The sequence below is a fragment of the Berghia stephanieae genome, chromosome 1 (assembly GCF_034508935.2).
Source record: "Berghia stephanieae isolate SIO BIC M18660-M18661 chromosome 1, UCSD_Bste_1.3, whole genome shotgun sequence".
NCBI lineage: Eukaryota > Metazoa > Mollusca > Gastropoda > Nudibranchia > Aeolidiidae > Berghia > Berghia stephanieae.
The window spans coordinates 130,170,749-130,195,136 of NC_088360.1; the positions used below are offsets into that span (position 1 = coordinate 130,170,749).

Consider the following 24,388-nt stretch of genomic DNA (forward strand, 5'->3'; position numbering starts at 1 on the left):
GGTCAAAATTATTCGCGATGGTGGTGTACGAACGAATCGGCGGTCTCAAGAAGTGGGTGAGAGAGGGATCTAGTAATGACTTTGAGTTTGAAACGAATATTTTTGTGTTCGTTGATAGCTCACACGGTAGAGCCACGCTCTCACCTGCCAGGCGGAGTTGTCGTACCAATAAGGTCGCAGGTTCAAACCCCACCACCACCGCGAAAAATTTTCATTCTCTATTGTCTTCTGGCACTTTTCTATTCACTTCATATCTTGTTGTTACCAACATAAGTGCCTGCTCCACTCACTTTTCTGAATAAAAAATTCACCCCATACACCGGAGCATACTCAATGTCTCAATCGTTTCTATGTTATATGTTTGTGATGAGAATATTGGCTATTAAGCTTAACTGCTGGTCAAAATTATTCGCGATGGTGGTGTACGAACGAATCGGCGGTCTCAAGAAGTGGGTGAGAGAGGGATCTAGTAATGACTTTGAGTTTGAAACGAATATTTTTGTGTTCGTTGATAGCTCACACGGTAGAGCCACGCTCTCACCTGCCAGGCGGAGTTGTCGTACCAATAAGGTCGCAGGTTCAAACCCCACCACCACCGCGAAAAATTTTCATTCTCTATTGTCTTCTGGCACTTTTCTATTCACTTCATATCTTGTTGTTACCAACATAAGTGCCTGCTCCACTCACTTTTCTGAATAAAAAATTCACCCCATACACCGGAGCATACTCAATGTCTCAATCGTTTCTATGTTATATGTTTGTGATGAGAATATTGGCTATTAAGCTTAACTGCTGGTCAAAATTATTCGCGATGGTGGTGTACGAACGAATCGGCGGTCTCAAGAAGTGGGTGAGAGAGGGATCTAGTAATGACTTTGAGTTTGAAACGAGTATTTTTGTGTTCGTGGATAGCTCACACGGTAGAGCCACGCTCTCACCTGCCAGGCGGAGTTGTCGTACCAATAAGGTCGCAGGTTCAAACCCCACCACCACCGCGAAAAATTTTCATTCTCTATTGTCTTCTGGCACTTTTCTATTCACTTCATATCTTGTTGTACACAGAGTCACTACAACGGAAGTTGTCAGTCAATATACTAGTGCTGGGTCGAGTTTGAAACGATCAAATCGAGCGGGTTTTCGATCGAGTCCTCTAAAATCGAGTCGGTTTCGAGCGGGTTTCGAGTCAGTGACGTCATCGAGCAGTGATTCGTTTGAAAAAAAAAAAAACACGAGCAACTCGTTTGCCACAGGAAACTTCACATACCCCTCCCTCTCTTATGTCTGTGGCTGGCTTGACTGCAGCTGGTTATGATGGGGGCTGCCAGATGGCCAAGTTCAAAATTGGTTACTAAGAAACGCTTTTCTATTATTATTCATTAAAAAAAAAAAATCTTTTATTTAAAAAAAATGAAAAGATAAGTTTATCCAACTGTAGTCGATTGTTTTGTTAATCAAAACAAATGAGTTTTTCAAGGGAGTCAGAATGCTTGTGGTGTTGGGCTATTTGGGGTCTATTTGACTACTTGGGCAAGAAGAAATCTGGCTGTCTGGCAGCCTTGATTATGATCGTTCGTCGCATCACACACACACACACACACGCCATCAAACAGTTGTATGTGAAGGTGAACACCCCCCCCCCCCCTCCACCACCATCATCCCGCTGTCACCTTAACATTTATTTATGTCGCGCCAAAAGTTGTCGGCCGCCCCCACCTCCCATAATTTGTCACTGGTCGTCATCGCCTCTTGTGTGTGCGGGAAAGGTCGTGCCTTTCATTTCATTATTTGAAAAATAAATGAACAAGAATGGTGTGTTTTTATTAGGTAGGTAGATAATAATAATATTTAGCAGGTTCCACACCCAGACACACCGGATTGCCCGGACACGATGATAACGATGCCGACGACAATGGATGACGATGATGATGATGATGATGATGATTATCGTGTTTCTGTTTAAAAAATGAAATACTTTAGCAGGTTCCACCCCCACCCCCCACACGGATAGACCGGACCCGAAGATGATGATTGTGGTTTTGCTGGCTGTTACGGCTGTGATGAGGATGATGATAATGATGATGATGATGATGATGACGATGGCGCAGATGGTGATTATTTGTTCGGTCGCTCAGTGGTACGGTGTCTCTTGTCACAAAATCAAGCCTTGTCAATGGCCGGATGAGTGACAGTGATTGTTGAAAATTGTGATCCAGACGTTAAGTCCGTGTGTCAGGCACTTGACTCAGGTGTGAATGTATTCTTATCTTATAAGCAATGACGGGTATTGTAAAGAGCTTTAATACAAAAAGACTCCAAACAGCGATCGGTACCTACTGTACGAAATGGATGTATGGTCGATATGGCGTGCCGGAGGAATAAATTAAATAAAATATTGTGAAGTTCATTGAGCATGGTAAATCCTTGGAAATGCGCTTTGAACTAATACACCTGCTAGACAACTCCGATTCCAATATAAACGACTGATTAATATTCCCATATATAAACTATAGTTAGCTGAAAATCTTTCTTTGTCGGGACTCCAAAAGTATGGAACGAATTAGACAAAGAAATCAAAGGGTCTTTTAGGAGCACTGATTGATTTTAGATTGATTATTACATTGAAATGTGTTGATATTTATTTTATCCATTATTATTAGGGTGGTGGTGGTGGTGGTGATGATGATGATCCCGCTGATATGATGGTGATGATAAATAAATTAAACATAATTCCCTTTATTCATCCCATAGGGGAGATTCGTCTTTCGGGTCTATTCTAAGGGAAGACTGGAATAACCCAAGCGATAGCCGCAGTGCAGCGCCGCAAATTTAGTTAGGGCAAGGTGACTTGCTCAAGACCACTCAGCGGCGGGTGATCGAACTCGGTACCTTTCGGGTGCCAACCAAAGACCGTACCGCTGCCCCTGATGATGATGATGATGATGATGATGATGATGATGATGATGATGATGATGATGATGATGATGGGAACTAACAAAGAATACACAGGCATCTAAAATTGAAACATTCCATATTCAAAGCTAATGTTTTACTTTAAAAAATTGAGCTTTACAATATCCACTAAATGTGATCAAAGCGCTTTGTAAAGGGGTCCCCGGTCAACAGCAACATTTAATATGTAGGACGGGACATGCCGCCTGTTAGGCGATATTACAATTTTTCAGACAAAGACAACGCTGTTAACGGCCAGGTACTCATTTTACACCTGAGTACGGTGAGAGAATGTGAGTAAAGAGCCTTGTCCAAAGACTCAACTATGCACCGAGCGCGAGGCTCGAACCCAGGACTTTCCGATCCCAAAGCGGGTGTCATACCACTAGACCATTATAATGCACGAGAGCCATGGTCGACTAGAGTACTACCTATAGTTACGTCATGACTAGACCACATAGCCGCACTACTGTAGGAGTGTTCATTGATAGAGGGATGCGTGTGTGTCATAGAAATAGCCTTAGTGTGTGTGTGTGTGTGTGTGTGTGTGTATGTGTGTGTGTGTGTGTGTGTGATAGTCAAACTTTAGTAGGTTTAATGAAGTCTTGTCACACACGCGTGATACACCTATACGAATTTCCCTGCCACTGCCACCCAGACACACTAACATCTGACAAGGAGTGAGGGCTGTGGAAGAACCACAGACTACCGTGTGCAAACATTGGCGATTGGTATCGGATGGCAAACTGTGATCGTTTGAATTTGAAATGATTCGAAACACTCGTTACCCCTCCGCTCGCTCGAATCCTGATCGTCTCAAGCTCGTCTCACGTGTCAAGATCGTCTCAAGCTCACAACCCGCTTGATCGTTTTACGATCGAGTGATCGTTTTACTAACTCGCTCTTCCGGCATTGAGATCGAGCACTGACTCGTGGCTTGGCGCTCGGTCGTCGATCGAGTAAAAGCGATCAAATAACCCAACACTTCAATATACCGAATTCAAACTTGTTTTGCTTCCGACTGGCTGGAAACCTCTAATAAAGATCTAAAGTTAAACATTATTTTATTTAACCGATGATGATAGATTAAACTTTAAAAAGTTATAATGCGTAACACTTTGTTTTCACATTAAAGATGATCAATAATTTGGAGCATCGACCGAAAGTGAATACAAGGTCCTCCAGTTTCTACGGCAGAGAAGTGGACGAGTACAGCGGCTCAACTTCCACTTCACGCCGAAGAAGGCGTCTCTCTTCCTCATCAGTATCAAGCATCTCAGACGTAGAATTAAAATATCGTGATGTCAGACGAAATGGCAATCGTAAAGTGAGTTTTAAATATATAGAGTCATTTTAATTTTATAGTATAGCCAATTGTTTTTAGGGCAGGACTTCCACTTCCATAGTTTCAGTTTCCGCTGTGATTCGATTATTATTAAATTGGAATTATTGCCGGACACTCACTTCACTGTTGACTGTGCTTGTACTTGTTGACTTGTTGTACTACTGACTACTGTGACTTTACTATCTGGCAATATCAACGATGAACGGTTATTGCCAGACACATTCCAGAATATGAAAAGTTTAGTAATGCTCTACATTTAGAAATTTATAAAGAAATATCAAGTTGTGATGGATAAGAAGATAGACAGTAGTAGTAGTAGGTCACTAAATACTTATACTTATATATTATATATACACAATATGCGTCGGCATTCATGTGGGTATCATGGTCGAAAGTCGTATGAGGCTTGTTGGAATCGATGCTTTGTGTTTGAATTCTGGTTCCGCCCGTTTTGTTTGTTTTTTTCTACAGTCTACAGAGTCTTTCTTTTAAATCTTTTTCTCTCTCTCCCTTTTGGTACCTACCTTTCTATAGAATATTGCAAATTGTCATGTACGTCCCCACTCCAATCTCAAAATGTATAAATAAAAGAATAAATTAAATAAGCAAGCAAACAAAAAAATTCAGAGGGTGGTCAAATGGTCAGCTAGAAAAAAAACCCCAAACAATTTTAAGAAATTCATGCTCAGAAACGGAACAATGCCAAACAAACAAGGAGAAAACAAATAGACTCGCTCAAAAACCAAAAAAAAAATAAAAACAGAAGGAAAGGGTTTTTTGTTGTTTTTAGGGGTTTTTTTGCTCAAATTTTAAAATCTCTTTCTCTTAAACAGGTAGGTATGTGAATACATATTAAGCGAGTGACTAGTTGTATTTTTTTCAAGTGTGCAATGATACATCATTCTTATTGATAGTCAGATCACTATGCTACGAGAACCCCCTGGTGACTCAATTTACACCTAAATAAGTAAATATAACTACTTTCTTCTTCTGTAGACTGTTGAAAAATTCCCCCCCCCCCCCCCTCCAATCCCGGCTTTTAATATTTATTGTCACGACTTTTTTAGGTGATTGTTAGAACTATTTTTTTCAACCAATGAGCCTCCAAATTTTTTGTCGTCCCATTACCTCTTAAGTGAAACCCATCTGCGAAATAAACAAATCCCCCATTGTCATCAATATCCCTAAAATTGTGGTCATAATGAACAAATTATAGGAACTAAAGATGATCAATAAAGTTAACAGTTAGGTAGGGTAATTAAATTTTTAATGGTTGGTGGACTATAAAATGATTCTCGTTATTTGAAAAAAAAAAGGTGCAATTGCCAGTTTGACGTTTTCAGTTCAAACTTACATTTCATTGTTCTATTTGCTTTTTTTAAAAAAAGCTGTATTTAGCATTTGTGCACTATTTACTTTTATCTTGTGTTAAATATCACTTGATATTAACTGATTCCGGACACAAATAGGATTCAATAATTAAATTCAATAGTCTGATGTCATGTCCGCCCAGCAAGGAGCAGCTTGGTTATAAACAAAGAAAATTGGTACTTTTTATTCTTCATGCGGGCGAGAACTTTTTCACACGTGTCATGTGATCAGAATTCATAAAAGTCAAAACATGATCAGATTTATAATGTTTTTCTCCTTCGGGCTACACTTTTATTCTCGTCAGAGAAGTATTTCAATGGCGTCCGCCATTGTTCCAATAGTTTAGAACCAGTTACTAAGTTACTATGCGTCATTACGAGAGAAGTGACATCACAAATGTTGAACCCTACTGTCACTGGCATTTTTTCAGATTATTTGGTATTTTTCATACTTAGTTTGGCATTGTGCATAAACTCTTTCTGTCAATGTGATCAAACGTGTCTGGCAATAACCAAAAGACTGGCCTTTTCGTTATTGCCAGACAGGTGTCTGCCAATAATCCCTTTTCTAAGTCAGTCAAATACTAAGTCAGTCAAGTCTAAGTCTAGGTTCCTCGTGCTAAGGGAAACAGCCCTAAGAAAAAAATATAACCTGGTACTACTACAGTCGACTCTGCTTAATCGCACACCCATTAGGAGTTCAGGTTAGTGTGTCGTTTAAGCAGAGTGTGTGATTAAGCGGAGAAGCTAAAAATAGCATCTAAGCACCAGCTTTCATGTGCCATTCATGAGTTTTCTACGGGCTTGGGACCGTTACTTTCTAGACATGACTTCATTAGAATGTTTTTTATTTATTTGGGTAAGGTACTTTGGTAAAAAATTCAAAGTGGGTTGAGTTCAATGAAACCTATATCATTATAAAGTGCTTTTCAACACGATTCTAATGATGTCACAATTTTGAAAATCAGATGAGCAGGATAAAGTTATTTTAGTTTAAAGGTTTGAAAAATATCATTCTATTTGCCTTTGTTATTTATTGACCGACTTTGTGACCTGAAACTGTTTCATTTCCATAACGAATTCTAGGAATGCAATATATACAATTTTACCCTAATTTAATTTTATTAAAGAGTTGAGATGTTGAATCACTTTTAGATTTTGATTTACAATTTTCTATTTTTTTAGTTATCCAAAGCTAAATTATACCCTATTTTATCCACGATCAAAAGACATACTAAATTGGCGTTGATTTACATATAAACAGCACCAAACAACAAGGTAGTTCGTCCTGGAGAAAATAAGACATAAATCATTAAAATCCAACCATAAACAAAAAATCTATGGAACTTTTTATGAGTCCCATCACTCAACAGTAAAAAAAATCGGGTCACAGCCACTAGGACAGTATCAGCTCACCGCGGGATTGCCAAATATGGACTTTTACCAAAGTACCTAATTTAAGTTGTTCGTTTAAGAAATTTTCTTTTTTTTAAAAATCTTTTCTTTTTCATGTTTTATCGACAACAAAATGTGGCATTATTGTTTGTTAGAACAGTAATCACAAAGCGTTGATTGCTTTCTATGCTGTGCGAGCTGTTTATAAACCTTTGTCTTCAATCTTGCCACTGTAGATCATCTCTCATCTTCCCTTAAACTGCAGTCAGTCAGCGTTTAGAAAATACTTTGCAAAACACCTATATTGGACCAAAGGGTAGCAAACAATTATTGTTCTTGTCAAATTAATGTTACAGAAATTGAAATAATTTCCAGGTCCATGGGCCTCTTGACGGATTCTTAAAAGACTACTTTTTATTATTTCAAAGAGAGAGGCACAAAGGTTATTTAATATGTATTTTAATGGAATATGATAAATTATTAGTATTCAACTCCACAGTTATCACATCGTGAAAAATCATCTCAGCCCACAGTGGAATTGTATGACTGGATCATTAGACCTCTACCAGATGTCAAAGGTGTCTGTGTGGAAGGACAGAAGAAGTAAGTTTTGTTTTTAGTTAGAATAATGAGTGGTTTGAGATAGACATTTTGATGTTATCAAGCATTTTTTAGTTACCAGAAGTGTGGAACTTATTATTACTTATAAAGGCGAGTTTGTTTTTTAAAGAGTTTCCTCCCCATTATGACTCTGTCATAAGTGTTATTATTATTATTATTATTATTATTATTATTATTATTATTATTATTATTTATTATTATTATTATTATTATTATTATTATTATACGACTTTTGGTTGGGATCAGACAAAGCTGGCAGTAGAATGTATCTTTCTTATTTTGATAATACTAGTGCTGAAAATATTTTCACATAAAGTTTTGAATTCAAGTCAAGTACATTAATCTTTTAGAAAATGTTCATATTTTTTTGTTTGCAAAAGGTAATGCATAAAGATAATCTAACAGCTTTTGAAAAAACAAAATACCAAACACGGTATGTTGGTGTGTCCGCATATTCTATATATATCTAATATATATATATGTTTTAAATTATTTTTTTGGCGGCTGTTACATTCAGGTTTTACATTACTTTTTACAGTTCACAGATTTTAGCAGCTTAGTATTCACTAAGACATATTTTTTATTGACATGGTGTCGCTCTTCTCCCTATTTATTAATTTTTTTACACTTACACAAATTCTATCAGAGGCATGACTGACTTTTGGCACAGTTCTGCCATTACAGAAGTAAAAAGACGAAAGTTTGTGAAAACAGCCTCTGGAGCAGTCTACAGACTAAAGGGAAAATTGAACAAATTGTGTACATTAGAAACAGGTATTTTTCTTCACTTTTAAGGTGTTTTGCTCCTTGATTCTCTAATTTTTAACATTCGTTATGAGAAAAAAAAGTCTAAGATAGAAGGCTAAAATGACTACAAACAGTGTTTGTTGTAATGTGTGGTTTAAGGGGGAGATTAGATTTTATTTAATAAAATAAAATTTCTGATAATGCTCCCGACCACCCAGGCGTTTTATATAGAGTCAGCTTCTACATCCAAAGAATCGCCCTATTAATTAATTTTATATATTATAAGAGGTCTGCAAGACCTGTGATTTCCCAGTTACATGATAAATGATAATAATAATAAACAGCAATAATTGATGGCTTGTTAAGCTGTCTAAGAGTATGACTATCACAATAAAATGAATAATAAATAAGAAAAAGAAGTTCCAGTTCCAGTCCCACTTCTATTTGACAATAAAAGTTAGTCTGATTTGTAAGGATGAATGTACATATTTACAGAATTTTGTTTTATCACATCATTGAGCCACATGATTTGTTTATTTTTGCAAAGAGCTTATCTTGTAGAGTCCAAGTTTCTTAGCTGGTTTCTGGCCGTCTCTCTGGTACATGATGCGTTGTGTAGGACTTGTGAAAGGATGTCAGGCTGGAATTCCTCTTCATATTCCAGCCTTGGAAGGGATTGAAATCCCTATTAGAATAATACACCGCTTAATAGAAAAAAAGACAGAGTCCTTTTACTTGGAAAATTAATGTCTGAAGAGCGATTCTGTTCAATTTATGTGTTTATATATGGTCCCAGCGAACCTCTCCTCGCTTCACATGTTTCTTTTTCATGTAGCTAGTGTGTGGGTGTGTCGGATTTGTGTCTATCCAGATGTTAACACCGATTCAATTTCCATTGTCCAGATGTGTCGGACAGTCGTGCAAGTGTGTGTGTCACGGGTGGATTATGCTTTTTTTGGCAAATCGGTGTGAACTATTTATACTCGTAAGGGGAAATAATTCACTGTCCACAAATGTAAACAGATGGCTGCTTGTGTGGAAAATACCTGTTGAATTTCCATCGTCACATTTGTAAATATTTAGTTTTGATGTCAGAAGGCCTTGTCAGAAAATTTTTGATCCTTCTTAGCCATTTAGAAAAATCAAGAATATCTTAAATTTTAAATCTATGTTGAAAACCAGCTTTTTCACAATTCATTTTGCACCATGCTAATTAAAATTTTTGAATATGATTATTTTAGCATACGTTCTTTGATCAATGTTTAGCTTAACTTGCGTTTGTATATATATTCATTATCTGTAAATCTCTATGAACCTAGTTTAGTCATGGGAAACGCTCAATAAGTCTCATTTATTTTTATCATAAAAATAAAAATTTTGATAAATCAATAGTTTAATAACAATCTAAGGTAAAGGAAAATGAAAGAAAATCCAATCCTATCCATACTGCTGCAGCTTAATGGTGATGATAGATGCAACACTTGTGTGGTGTGGGATGGTGTTGGTGTTAGTTTATGGCTCTGTATCATAGTAATGTCCTACTGAAGGGAATGCAAGAAGAAAAATGAGTGTCCTTCTGTGACGGAAATATTTTCTAATGGACAAGCAAATTTTTCATATCTGTCAGAATTTCTCCAATAGTTGGGAAGGGAATTCCATGACTAGTTGTACTTAGAGAAAAGGACTGAATGTGTGCATTCACTCAAGAGTGGGAAAGCTGATAGCACCACTCTTTTCTTGGGGTATTTGGTGGTCTTTGATTATGTCTGTATTAAAAAATACATTGTATTTGAACTCATTTGTCGTAGTGACTTTTTTTTTTTTTAAAGTAGTGATCCATCAGATTGTATTGAACTCCTGTATATTCTTATTTCAAACTGGATTGAAATTTGTACACAAAAAAAAAAAAGAAGAAAAATAAGGGGATGGGGGTTTGGTCTTTTCATCCATCATTTAGTTTTTGTCGATTTTTAAAATATTACATCGGGTTTCAGTATCCTCATCAGGGTTAGTTACATTTCTGATGCTCAATTACTTCTTTGAATACAACTGTTTCTCTTTAACTTTAAGGCAAGAGAAAACGTTTTGGTTCCTTTTTAATTTTTTGTTTGTTTTGTGGAAAATGTAAGGAAGAGGTGTGGTGCTAGTCAGTGTAATATAATTCTGTTGCATATGTATTGATTTCAACAATTGAAGAAAACAAAAACTTCGACAGGTTTCTCCAAGAATGTAGTCGATGCCTTTGCACATGGATTTCCGTCGGATTGGAAGGAAGTTCTTGAAAACTTTTATTCTCATTTGGCACATAGGTAAGTTTGACAGGGGTTTTTGTCAATCTGCCCTAATTTCTACCTTGAAACTGTCTTAACTCTCTCTCCTTACTAGCCACTTTCGTGAACTTTCCAGAAAATTCCTATCCAAATAATACAAAAATAAAAGATTTCTTTACTCAATTCCAAGAAAAGTAAAATTTTGTTTAGAAAAAGAACCATTACAACACAAAGACTGTATTTGAGATGTCAATAAATATGATGCTGATTATATCGTAATGAATGTGATGATTTTCTTCTTGTTGGGTAAGGAGAGGGTTAAAGAAATGGATTTCATTTCTTAAAAATTCTTTAGTTTGCTTTCTTCTTTTCTCTCTACCTTTCTCTTACATTCGTTTTCTTTCTTTCTTTTTTTTCTTCCGTAAATCTTTCTTACCATATTGTTTTCTTGCAAAGCTTGAAGCATGCATGGAAGCTTGCCTACTGTGACCGGAATGCTGATTTTAGGAGAAATTGTCCATTCTTGCAAAAATAATAATGTTTTCCTATATGATCCAAATAGTATTCAGTTATTAAAATATTTATTTTAAAAAAATAATGATAAATTAATGAAAACAGAAAAAATAATGTCCTTCATATCACATTCGATATCTCTTTTCAAACTCTATAAATCTGCCAAATATATTTTTATAAGTGCCAAATTTCTTTTACCCTTATTCCACACTCTTCTACCTTTGCTTTGATTGGTTTAGTCAAAATTGGTCTATGATGTAGCTACAGTTAAGGTCAGTAAATTTATTGTACTTATATGTAGCTAATATTGTGTCTTTACCAAAAAAAAAAATAATAAAAGCACCCAACAAAAACTGTATGGGGTACAGGATTTTTCAGAAAATTTGTCTAGAATAAATCAGTCTCCAGACTTTTTGAGATTCTTTGCTCCATCCCATTAAAAAAAAAAATTAATTGAAAAGATATTTGCTCTGGGATGTCATGTGCATTATTATGTTATGATTTTGATGTTGAAAATATGATACTCTTCAGTTAAATTTTAAATTTTGCTTTTTCATTCACTCTAGCATCAGCATCGATGAAGAGTGTTCTGATGTTCGGGGATATAGTTTAAAGAAGCTGGGAGGGATGCGTAAAAAAAGGTCAGCAGTTAAAGACAGTGAGCAGAAGGAAGAGAATCTCAACAATTTAGATTCTAGTAAGTATTTTTTTTTTTAAATCATGCATAGCATTCTGTCCCTGGTTTGACCTACTGTTAATACTCTTGAGCACCTAAAACAGGGTGTCCAGCAAGGTCGTAAAGTCGTTAAAAAGTCGTAAATTTAGCATCATGGTCGTAAATGGCCGTAAATTTGCACCCAAGGTGGTAAAAATTTGGCCAAAGGTAGTAAAATCAGATGAATAAACAGACAGGATCATTAGTGATAGACATAGACATGCTTACAAGGAAGGCAGATAACCTAGCTGATGAGGCTGAGCAGAAGGGAGGGACCAAGCAATGCCATGAGCTCTTAGTACAAAGCAATGCTTTAAGAAAAGATGCCAAGGCCAAAAAACAAGATCTAGCTACAATGGAGGCCTCATTGAAGACCCTGCAGCATGAGCTAGACTTTCTGTAGGAGCAAGATTGGATTAAAAAACATTGTACATATTGTATATATAGACTAGTTTATCATTTTGGATTTTAAAACAATTATTACACTATTACTACTCCTAAACACTTTCCCTATTGTGATTGTGAAGCAGGAAACATGATGTTTAAAACAGGATATATATGTACATTGAGGTAAGATAATCATAAGTTTGAATTGTTGGATGATTTAATATTGATTACTTATTAGCCTACTTTTATTGATTTTTGGATGTGACTTTATATATATATATATTGGTTAAAGCCCAGTAATTGGTAGTTGGTTCGCAGACATTATTTTTTCAAATTCCTAGTTAGTAAATTTTTTTTTCCAGGTAGTAAATTTGAGGGGAAATATTTGCTGGACATCCTGTAAAAATAAAAAATATGTTTTGCAATTGAATAATAATAATAACAGTGATAATGATAACGTGATAATAAAAATAATAATAAGAGGAATAGTAACAATATCATAGATAATAATTATGATGATAATGATAACATTTATTCAGCAATCGTCAAATACTTTACCCCCACCGTCTGCTATTTTTGGTTGCTATACTATAATAACAACCCTCCATAATGTCACTTTTTCCTGGTCTCGATGATGTTCCATATTTTCAAATCATCTGCTAACTGGGAAAAAAAATAATTACATAATGTCTTCACTGGAGTTTGGCACTCAGAAAGGGTCCGTCAATGTGTTTGCTTAAAAGTTCAGTAAATTTTTGCTTCCTGAATTGGCAACCCTGGATTGTTGTTTATTTATTTATTAATTTTACCAATCAAAACATTGATCATAATTATTTGAAATATATTTTTATGTAATATGATTATCCATATCAATTCTGCTGGGTGATAACCATTTTTTGTTTTCAGTTCTAACTGCTGTTGGACTGGTGAAGCGGTGCAACTCTGCTGAAAATTTCACAACTACTCGAAGTGGTCGTTTGTCATTACCTCCCCTGGCACAATGGCAGGGTCAACGATACATCATTTCTACCAAGTCTAACACGCTCAGTGTGCGATTTCATACCACACCGGCGGAGAATGCATTGCTGGAGGACACTAGTTCATTCATGAAACTGGATAGGGTAATCTCACATATTTGGTTTACTCACAGATTCACTAAATGAATCCTTTTGATTTGTGGATCTCTCTTTCTTTTTAAGAATGGCTTCTTAATCATGTGTAAAGCACAGATTTGCAAACTAGTATGATTTCTCATATTTCCTCTTCGTATATTTTATTGTTATCATGAAATGTTATAGCACATGTAACTAAATAGTAAAGTTCTATTATTATTATTATTATTATTATTATTATTATTATTATTATTATTATTATTATTATTATTATTATCGGGGGGCGAAGTGGCCGAGTGGTTAAGGCATTGCACTATGACCTGGGTTCGAGCCAGCTTCAGGCACTTTCTTTTTTTCTCCTTGAGCAAGATTATTAACCCCCAATTTGCTCACTTGGACAACATGGGTGATTCCTTTTGACATCAGACATTTTGTTTGATGAGTTATCTATATTCCTTCGTGGAATGCCTAGGCGACGATATCTTATGATATCGTGGCACAAAAGGCATAATATTATTATTATTATTATCATCATTATTTTTTACGAACATCTAATCTGCATCTGTTCTTGAACAATTAGAACGAGTAGACTCTCAATTCATTTTGGCATCTATGGAGCATTCCAGATGTTACTTTCTGTCCTAAATACCATGGAGAGTATTTTAACTGTTTCAATTTAGTCTCCTCATATTCTCCTGAACTGAAATATTGATAGACAGTTCTTTTAGTCTATCTTTGTTAGATTTCTCTCTCTTACCAGGTAATAGTTTGTTTCACATGCTGCATTGTAAATTTAAATGTTGAAATAGAATTAAGAAGTTAAGATTTTTTGTTATTTAATCAAGAGAAAATATAATTGACAAAAATTTATTTTGGATCTGTTGATGGCTTGATGTTCACAAGTCATTTATGTTGACAAGCAGGACCAAAATTTTCCTTTTAGCATCTATGTGATAATTATTTTTTCTTGTTTCTATCCAGAGACTTCAAAAGCCATTGTTTCACAAAAGTTTATCCAACAGTATTTTGGATTGCACTTTGAATACATCAATAAGTAGTACTGGAGGAAAACAAAAAGTATCAACAGAAACAAAGAGTCCTGATAATACCCATGTCACTGGTACCAGGAACAACCTGCAACGAGATACAGTCTCCAGTTGCAAGTTCAATGGCACAGGAAAAGTCTCCAAGGGAAAAAGCATGTTGAGTGGTAGTAAAAAGTTTGTCAAGTCAAGAATTACAAATAATGGATCAAAGGGAGATTATTGTAAAGACTTTAAGCTTAAGAATTCACCTAGAGTGTTTTTGACGGATTGCTTTATTGATAAAATGGAAACTCGGTTAGCAAGAAAAAAGAGAGAATCAGATACATTGAACGAATGTACAGTCTCAAAGGATGATACAGATATATCAAAAAGGAAATCGTCCCCTCGCACAGTTCCAGGCTCGAATAATGAGTTAAATACAAGCATGTCGGATGGTGTCCTAGATTGCAGTATGGTCCTAAGAAATAGAGCTATTACAAGATCTGATATGGATGACTCTTTTGAAAGATGGAAAGAACGGAACAATAAGAAAGATACTGCCTCTTCTTTGCAAAGAAGGAAAGCACATAATGATAAAAGAGATGAGCCTTCTTCTTTAAAAAGAAGGAAAGAAAAGAACAATCAAACAAATATGCCTCATAAAAAATGGAATGGTCGTGAAAAGTTAAAATCATGCTCCTCCTCTGTAAATGATGGTCGCTCCCGAAAGCATGCGGATTGGGAAATTGTGGAGAAAAATATTGGAATATTAAAGCAGGTAATGAATGGAGACAAGCCAGACAAACGACTTTCATTTTATCCCACTCCAGTCATAAATAAGGGAAATAAAAGAAGCGTATCAGTGTCTTCTGAGACTCCTTCCAGCTCAAATTCTGCCAAAGAAACCCAGGATGAGACATCTTGTGGCAGGAAGAAGAGAAAATGTGCCCAAAGCAGTAAGAAGCGAGGGTACTGTAAACTTTCAGTTTCTCCCACTCCAGTCATAAATAAGGGAAATAAAAGAAGCATATCGATGTCTTCTGAGACTCCTTCCAGCTCAAATTCTGCCCAAGAAAACCAGGATGAGACATCACGTGGCAGGAAGAAGAGAACATGTACCCAAAGCAGTAGGAAGCGAGGGTATTGTGAACTTTCAGTTTCTCCCTCTCCAGTCATAAATAAGCAAAATAAAAGAAGCATATTGATGTCTTCTGAGACTCCTTCCAGCTCAAATTCTGCCCAAGAAAACCAGGATGAGACGTCATGTAGCAGGAAGAAGAAGAAATGTGTCCAAAGCAGTAAGAAGCGAGGGTATTGTGAACTTTCCGTTTCTCCCTCTCCAGTCATAAATAAGCAAAATAAAAGAAGCATATTGATGTCTTCTGAGACTCCTTCCAGCTCAAATTCTGCTGCCCAAGAAAACCAGGATGAGACGTCATGTAGCTGGAAGAAGAGGAAATGTGTCCAAAGCAGTAAGAAGCGAGGGTACTGCGAATCGCCGTTCAGTGATGACACTGGGTATTCCACCGAAGAACAGTCTTGTTTGAAACGTCATCAAGACGCCACACCCAAGAGTTATGAGAAGGAGCCAGCCAGGAAAAGGAGAAAGCTTTCCTTATCAGCAGTAACGGAGAATGAACTTGGAAGCACATGGACAGCTGAAGAAAAAGACTTATTTGAAAGGTGGGTGTTTACTCTCAGATATATCATATATTCTTTTTTTTTCTTAACTTTGTTCATCAATATTATTATTATATTATATATCTCTTTTGTTTACCAGTTTAAAGGACAAGTGATTTATCTTACATTATTGCATTGGATTGGATTGGATTATTAAGGGTTTTTAGCAATGTTGCTTGGACCTATTATTATTTATTTATTTACTGAATCAAACCTTTTACATAAAGATCATACATTTTTTAAAAGATGAAAGGTGTATTTAATTTAATGAAACTTTGCATGGACAAATTACTTTATGAGTAAGAAATTTTGAGCATACAAGTTAAAAAAAAAAATTATGGTATACCCCACTTGTCCTTAATAATGTCCTGTAACCACATCATTCATAGGTGCCTACACATATACACACAGTGTTATCGTGCTGACCTCAGTGTTGCTTTGCCTGGTGAATCGTCGCCCACTGTGAAGTGTTTCATTTTATGTTTAGTCATTCCACTTTTGTCATACTACTATTTAGTCTTGCAGCGTTATTTCATTTGCTCTACACTCCACTCCTAATATTATCTCCTCAGGGCTTTAAGATCCGTGGATGCAAATTCTTCAAACTATTGGTCTCGAGTGTCTACGATTGTGTCGTCGAAAACAGAGATAGAATGCAGGTATTACCATACAACCTACCTGGAACAGAAGACCAAAAAGTTACCAGAAATGAAGAAAGTAGCCAGAACAATTTCAGGTGCTGTCCAGATTTTTTCTCCCCAAAGTTTAGTTATATAGTACTAGTTACCAATAGATATTTCATTTCTCTTTGAATGGCAGATAAAAAATTACAGCTAATTTTCACAATTTTAAGAGAGAAAAAAATAGCTTTGTTCTGTAATTCTTAGTAAATTTGAGTTCTGTCACTCGGGTTGATAAAATTTTGATCTCCGAAACTATTTACTTTTTGTTATAATTGCTATTATTTTGATTATTTTAAAATCTTTATCTACTAACACTAATAAGCTGAACCCCCCCTCCCCCATCAGTTTAATTAATCTTTTTTTTTTTAAATAAAAGATATTTAAATAACACATTCTCCTCTTCGATTGACCCATGTTATCGTTGATGATGCTTTGGTATCAAGTCAGATTTGACACAAACTGTTTTTTTTTAAAAATTGTATTACTTTTGATTGCCCATATTGACCCCGTTGCACTATTTTGTATTATTTACAGTTAGGGTTGTTGATAGGATCAAGATTATAATAATGATAATGATTCAGTGAGAAAAGGTATGTATGAAATAGTGCCAAAGTGGGAAAGAAATTCATTCCATCAAAACAATGAACCAGATTTGCCTGGATATCGGGTGTGCTCATGAAAAGTTTAAATCATGTTCCTCGTCTGTAAAAGATTGTCGTCACTCTAAACTCTAAAATGAATGCAAAAAATACTAACTGTGAACAATCTCATTTACAGATTTAAAAAAATCTAAACTCATTAATAAAGTTTTCCTATGTTATACAGGCAGGCAGAAAGGTGAACCTGTTCGTGGGGGCAAAGGGACTTTAAAGAGGAAAGAAGGTATACGGGAGTTCCTGAATGAGCAGGATGAAGATTATGAGGACAACCCATTTGAGGGCACTCCATATATTTCTAGAAAATTACCAATACCTGTAAGTTGGATTTTTATTAACATCTTGTTTTGCTGCTTTTTATTTATAAATATTTTTTTTTATTGTCTGTGTTTTTTGGTGGTTAAAAAGAAAAAAGAATGTTTTGACCCACCTCATCTATCTGGTAATATGTCAGGATACACCTTTTAAAGAAAATTGAGTTTGAATTTAAAACTAAACCAATGAGAATGAGGAAGTTGAAATTGTTTTAAAAATTTTTACTTTACGGATTGTTTGTAATTGTTATAGAGATACAGTGACACAAACAGGTTTACGGAAATAGAAGGAATATACAGATTTTGATTTCAAAGCAATTTCTCAGAGTGTTAGAGAGGGGGAAAAAATTTCCATTAAAATTATAAGGCTACAGTTCAATTCCACACCCATGATAGCTAAGACGATTGCTAACTCGTAATGGTGACTGCCAACAACAAATTTTATTTTACATATAAAAGGTTATTTTAGCATTTTTGTTTGGTATATTGCTGAATTTTAGCAATTATGATTCATGAATTTTATGTTGGTTACTGATTTTGAAATTTACAAGTAGGCAAGTATGCCATTTACAAATGAACTTTTTTTCTAACAAATGTAAGTAGGGCTGCTTTTATCTTTAATTTTTGTTTTTGCTAAATGAATGTTTGATCATGGAAGGTTCCAGTGATAACTTTCCCGTTTAGACAGAGGTGATATAAACTTTTTTTGTCTTTTTCTTGTTGGAATAAAATTAGCTTTGGCTTAAACCATTACTGTAAACCTGCACTGAACGGGTGACAGTGAATATGTACCTCTGGAAGTTCTGCTCCTTTTTTTACCCCCTTCCTTCCTTTTCAGTTGTCTTTTGGGAAAGGTATTTGACCATTGATATTAGTCACAAAGTTGCAAAAGGGACGGATTATAGAACAGCCAAACTTTTTTTTTTATAATGCAAATAAAAATCCCCATTGAGTCATTACGTTTTCATAAATTTTAAACCAATTGTCCATTCAGGTGATTACCAACATAAACTTTGACAAGGATGACTCGGAGATATTTGGCAGCAATCACAACTTCATCACACCAATGGCAAAGAATTCCAAATTTGGAACTCCGGGAACCCAACTAAGGGCACAACTGGCCTCCACCAGAAAGACGCCCACTTACCAACCCACCAATCAAACTGTAAATGACACACCAGTCGCTGTTATCAGGTATTGACTTGACTTGACTTTAGGCCTAAGCTTGATTCTTCCTTGGACTGTCTTCTCTTGCTTCTATGTCTATCTGCCTTTCTTTGCTTCTTTCATCGTGCTCCGTCGCCAACTGTTTCTTGGCCTCTCTGGTCTTCTTCCTCAGGTATTTCATGCAAGAGCCTGTCTTGTAATTTCACAGGCAGCTTTTCTATCCATTCCCACTTCCTCTTTCTGATTTATATGTTTATAGGTTGTTGGCTGGCAGCTTCCCACAGATCTTCATTGTTGATATTATCCATCCAGCTATCCAAAAGCTGCAGCTAGATTGTCATATCAATATTGTTCCCATTGCTTGACAGACGAGTTTTTGTGTACCAATTTCATTTTTAATACCTTTTATTTGTCATAAATAAGAGTGACTATATTAAATTGATATTAATTGTCACTGTTTGAAATGATGATGAAAGAATTAATACATTGAATGTTTATCTACTTGTGAGTAAGATGGGAGGTGAAAGAGAGTGTAATTTTGGGTATTCCTGTCTGTGGAAAACTTGAATCATCTGCTGGAATATTGATTTGATTTTTGTCATCTTCCGTAGTCGTGTTTTATTGTTATATGTTACATTATTTCTTAAAATCTGAACAATTTATTCTCTGTGGTCTATTGCTATCACATCTAACAAGTTTCTATAGATTGATAATCATTGTGTTCATGATGTAAAATGTCAGAAACAAGAATGAATATAACAGCTTCAAGAGAGATCAAGATACCACTGTTGCTGTTGTTTCATTTGTATTGAACCTTTCGATCAAAACACTCATTGATTTCTCTTGAATTTTTTTTTTTTCATATTTCCATAGTGTATTCTGACCAATTAAAAAAAAAAAATTACTTATTTGTCGTTTTCATCAGGCAAGCAGCAGACAAATATATTCACACCATGATGAATCAAGCCAAAAGAGACTCCACTGACACCAAGACTAATAGCAACTCAACAACACAAATGGTAACTGTTATTATATTGGCTTTACTTAAGATTGATTTAATCCCCTTACAGATGCATTTTTGATTGACTTAAGCATTGATAGAACCTATTTTAAATCCATATTATGTTTCTGTTTCAAACTATGATTTACTGGTAATTTTATAGATATAGATCAATTAGGGAGCAGACACTGGAGTAAGATAAAGATCTGAAAAAGTGTGCCAGACAAAGAAGAAAGAAAAATACAGGGAAAAAAAACCATCTCAAATTTAAAAAAAAGAAAAAAAAAGAAAGAAATGGAGCTAATCTAATGTCTATATTCTCATCTTCTTGTGTTCAATGTTTGTGTATTGTGCTATAGACGAGGGTTCATGAGAAACATGTACCCTTGTGAAGAATATAGTCATTAAATCAGGTAACCTTTTTGGTGTAATGATAACATGGTGTTTTGTTTTTAAAATTTTTCTTTCTGCTTTGCCTGGCTTTGTTTCGTGCACTTTCAGATGATAATTTTGTTTTAATTTTTCCTCTAGTATGTAAAGCTACCTGTTGGTATTGTTTCTGACTGAAATGTGTTATATTTTCTATGAATCGAGCTGTCTTGTGATTTTGAAAATATTTTTATTGTTTTGTACTGATGACAAAATTTCTGCTCAATATATTTTCAACTCTTGACTTTTGAATTTGCTGCTTAGATGGTTTTGTTACTTTTCCTTTTGAAATTCGAAGTATTTTTTTTAAAAATCTCATATTTACATTCAAAACCTTTACAGTGCAACATGCGGTCGTCGAACATGCATTTGACAAATTCACTGGTCCAACGAACAAGGACGGAATTCCCAAATTATGTCATTCCTTGTCTTAGTAAATTTTTCAAGGTATCCACAAATGGTTTCGACAAACTAAACTGAGACTAAGGGCCAACACACTAAGTGAGAGAGAGAGAGCACAGAGCAAGTTGCATTGTGCTGTAGCCTTCGTGAACTTATAGCCTGAATCTGACTATTCCCCCCCCCCCCAATTCTTACTGCTTCCCCCACATCCTACCATGTTATCCTGCGTGCTGTGTTGTATGATGTGGTGGTGTGTTTTGTTTGTCTTTTTGCCAACAAAAAAGGGCATGAATCTGCAAGACCGGATGTGCAAACATTGAGATTGTTTACGTGTACAGTAGGCTACATCACAGTTTGTGTCTCTTGTCTTACAGCTGTCCCCGTCTAGTTCGTCGAATGCGTGTTGCACTGTATTTATTTATTTAGAGAGAAATACCAGAAGGGTTAGTTTGAAACCTCTGTTTCTTTTATTCTTTTATTTCAGAGAAACACTAGCAGGATCGATTTGAGTAGAATGTCGTCCAAGTCACTGTTCTCCCCATCTATTGTTGTGCATGATGAAGATAAACAGAATGAGGATATAGAGGAAGAAGAAGAAAATAATCCATTTGTCTTTTATTGGGATGAAGATGAATAGCTGCATTGTACCATTTCTATAGTCTGAGGAGATTCTCACTCTTCTTTTTTTTTTATACAGACATGAGAATGAATATGGAAATAGAAGTTATTTGAATGTAAATTTGATTTACGTAAATATTTCTTTACAAAGATTATTGTATTATATTTGGCTTGGATCACTAAATGCCAACATAAGAAAAACATATATTGATATTCGTAATTTTTGAAAATATAAAGAGAAGAAAATGGGCATTATTAATGGAGCCAAGATCGGAAAAAATAGGGTTTTGTGGCTCTTTTTTTCTTCTTATTTTTGTTTTTAAGACCCAACAGCATTCTAAATCAAAAGGCTGTTGACACCAATTTTTGTTTTTCATTAATTTTAATATTTTTGATGATGATATATAAATTGAGCTAGACCTTAGAACGAAAGTATAAAAGCATTTTTCCTGCAATTCCCAGTTTCATTCGTCATTTCTCAATAGCCTTTAATAGTTGTCAAAGGTTTCGACCAGAGAAACCAAGCTAATTGTTTTTATTTGTGTCACATTGTCCCTTTGTTTTAAATTAAAAAAAAAAAAATCAAAAAGTATTCCTTCTGAGCCATTAGACCTATGGAGCCAGAGTTTACCCTGGTTTCTGTAGTGTGAATCAAGACAAAGCAATTGTTTGCTACCCTTTTGATAGGACGCTAGTCTATCGCAATGAACTTTCCACTGGATGTAAAAGACCCAGCTACCCAATCACTGCTGGGTGGACAGGGAGTCAGAAAGAATCTCAGCTTCAGCTGATTTCGATTCCAGTTCCTTTGTGTGTGAAAAGAGTGTTCTTCCAACTGAGATATTGGAACCCCTTTATTTTAAAAGAGGCGTAAAAATGATAGCCAGATTGGTCATTCATGTGATTTAAAAAAAAAAAAAAGAAGTCCTTCAGATCCATTTAGCCCATGGAGCTGGAGTTTATACCAGTGTCTTTATCGAGAACTGGACAATAGCAAAAGGTTTTGCTACCCTTTGGATATGACGATAGTCAATCACAAAGTACTTTCCACCAGATCTAACAGACCCAGCAACCCGATCACTGCTGGGAGGACTGGGGGGGGGGGGGGTGGTCAGAAAAACATCCCGACTTCACCTGGGATTGATCTCAGTCCTTTTGTGTAAGCAAGTGCTCTACTGAGCCGTCAGGAATCTCTAGGCCATTTATGAAAAGGAGACAAATTTTTACATAATGAAATGTGGCAATTTTGTCATTGCAAGTAGACAAAACGATTATAATGATCAGGTTATGGTCTTTATGGTTGAAAATAGAAGTGGATCAGACTTGAGTTTGATTTTCTTGCAATGATAACCTGCAACTTATGTTATTTGTGGGGCTGTGTGAGTTTACATTATGCGTGCTTGTGTGTGTGTGTGTGTGTGTGTGTGGGGGTTATGAGACAAGAAATGCAATTTTTTATTAACATTAATAAGTGTAAAGCGCGTTGAGCATAACAGTATTTTGCAAATGCGCTATACAAGTGTCATTTGTCATTATTATTGTTGTTGAATATCCCAAATGAACTTAAATTCAATTTTGTGATTTGTTTGCTCTCTATTTTTCTTTTAGGGTGTTGGTGCTGAGGCGTGAACCGCAGGTGAAACAAAAAGCTAAATAAGCTGGTACTTTGCATTGCACTAGTATTCAACCGTTCAACTAGCTGGTGAATGCTTGTGCAATGTGAAGCACCTGTTAAGCTATTTTTTTCCCCGTTTTAAAATTTTTTTACGAGCTTTGCCTCATCTATTTAACACGCCTCAGATCATTTTTAGAAAATATTTACTGACTTTGTATGACACATTTAAGTTGAATTTTTGTATATGGGTTTTAGATATATTTTTTAATGTTAATTTGTGCACAATTGAAATAAAAGATAACATAACTATTTTGAAGCATTTAATGTTTAATTTTTAAATTTTTCTCCAGATTTGTAATCCAATATTAAATTGCTCATTGTTGTTTTCTTATGGTTAGAGTGTGTCACTCTTGGCCGGGATTCTGTGCCTTTATCTCTACTTTATGCTTCATCAGAAGAAACTTATAAAACAGCTTTTAATTGTTTTGTTTTTGAGGGGTTTTACTGCGCTTGCTATATTCATAATATAAGTAATTTCAGCACCAGGAAAAATGAAGATTATAAAGAAAAGTTTCAGATCTCAAGTCAAAAGCACCAAAGAAAAAAAAAGGGGATTGGTTCAAGTAGGGAACAGAAGATTCCACTGAAAATTCCCATCCTGGCACAAAGGATCCCATCAGGACAGATATATTCAAACCAGAACAAAGATTGAGAGGAAAAATAAAATTAAAATGCTACAAAACCTTTGTTAGACCTACTTCAGAATATAGCATAACTGGCAACCCTTCCGCTTTTGGCGGGATCATTCCTATTTTCACTCTTCCCTTTTGTACTATTCCGCCATCATCTCTAAAATTCCGATTTTCAAAAATGATAATAATGGTAAGAAGAAAAAAGAGCAAAAAAAGAAAGAGGTGAAATTCCTATTTTTTGTCTCAAATTCCTATTTTCAGGCGTTCTGATTCCACTTTTTGTTATGTGAAGGGTTAGCAGGTCTGATAGAGCCTGGGATTGAAAAATACTAACAGATAGGTGAAAATTGGATCTGTCTCAGCTGAGGTACAGAGATTAACCTTCTTTTTATCATCTACTCTACTACTGTTCAACCTTTTATCTGGATAATCTTGCCTTGGTCAATATCATCAAAGAAAAAGACAACCTCTTTTACAGCCAGTGCTGTCTCTTGTATTAGAATTCCCAGATTGCTATCTGTGCATGAATTGAAATGAGACTACTTGGGTTTTGCCCAACTGTTTTTTGTTTTTAAAAAAAATGGGTTTTCAGCACATGTGCCGTTAGGTTCTGGGTGGGGTTTCGACCTCCTATAGTAGGCAGGGAGGTAATTGTTCTGTCTTTTATCCAGCTGTTTCTGTTT

At 35.4% G+C, this 24,388-nt stretch overlaps 1 protein-coding gene across 1 annotated transcript; it reads left to right on the forward strand.

Moving 5' to 3' along the window:
• The first annotated feature begins 3,935 nt into the window (after positions 1-3,935).
• Positions 3,936-23,322, forward strand: LOC144963171 (uncharacterized). Its single transcript, XM_078896893.1, has 12 exons — positions 3,936-4,276; positions 7,559-7,662; positions 8,327-8,454; positions 10,643-10,736; positions 11,777-11,907; positions 13,219-13,433; positions 14,406-16,132; positions 16,702-16,865; positions 17,638-17,786; positions 18,777-18,976; positions 19,875-19,968; positions 21,265-23,322. The coding sequence occupies exons 1-12, from the start codon at positions 4,085-4,087 to the stop codon at positions 21,415-21,417; spliced, it is 3,351 nt and encodes a 1,116-aa protein (XP_078753019.1). The 5' UTR covers positions 3,936-4,084; the 3' UTR covers positions 21,418-23,322.
• The last annotated feature ends 1,066 nt before the right edge of the window (positions 23,323-24,388 follow it).

Coding starts and splice junctions, on each gene's coding strand:
- LOC144963171 (XM_078896893.1), top strand. CDS start 4,085: ATGATCAATAATTTGGAGCATCGACCGAAAGTGAATACAAGGTCCTCC. Junction 8,455..10,642: donor ATTGTGTACATTAGAAACAG/GTATTTTTCTTC, acceptor AAACTTCGACAG/GTTTCTCCAAGAATGTAGTC. Junction 11,908..13,218: donor TCTCAACAATTTAGATTCTA/GTAAGTATTTTT, acceptor TTTTGTTTTCAG/TTCTAACTGCTGTTGGACTG.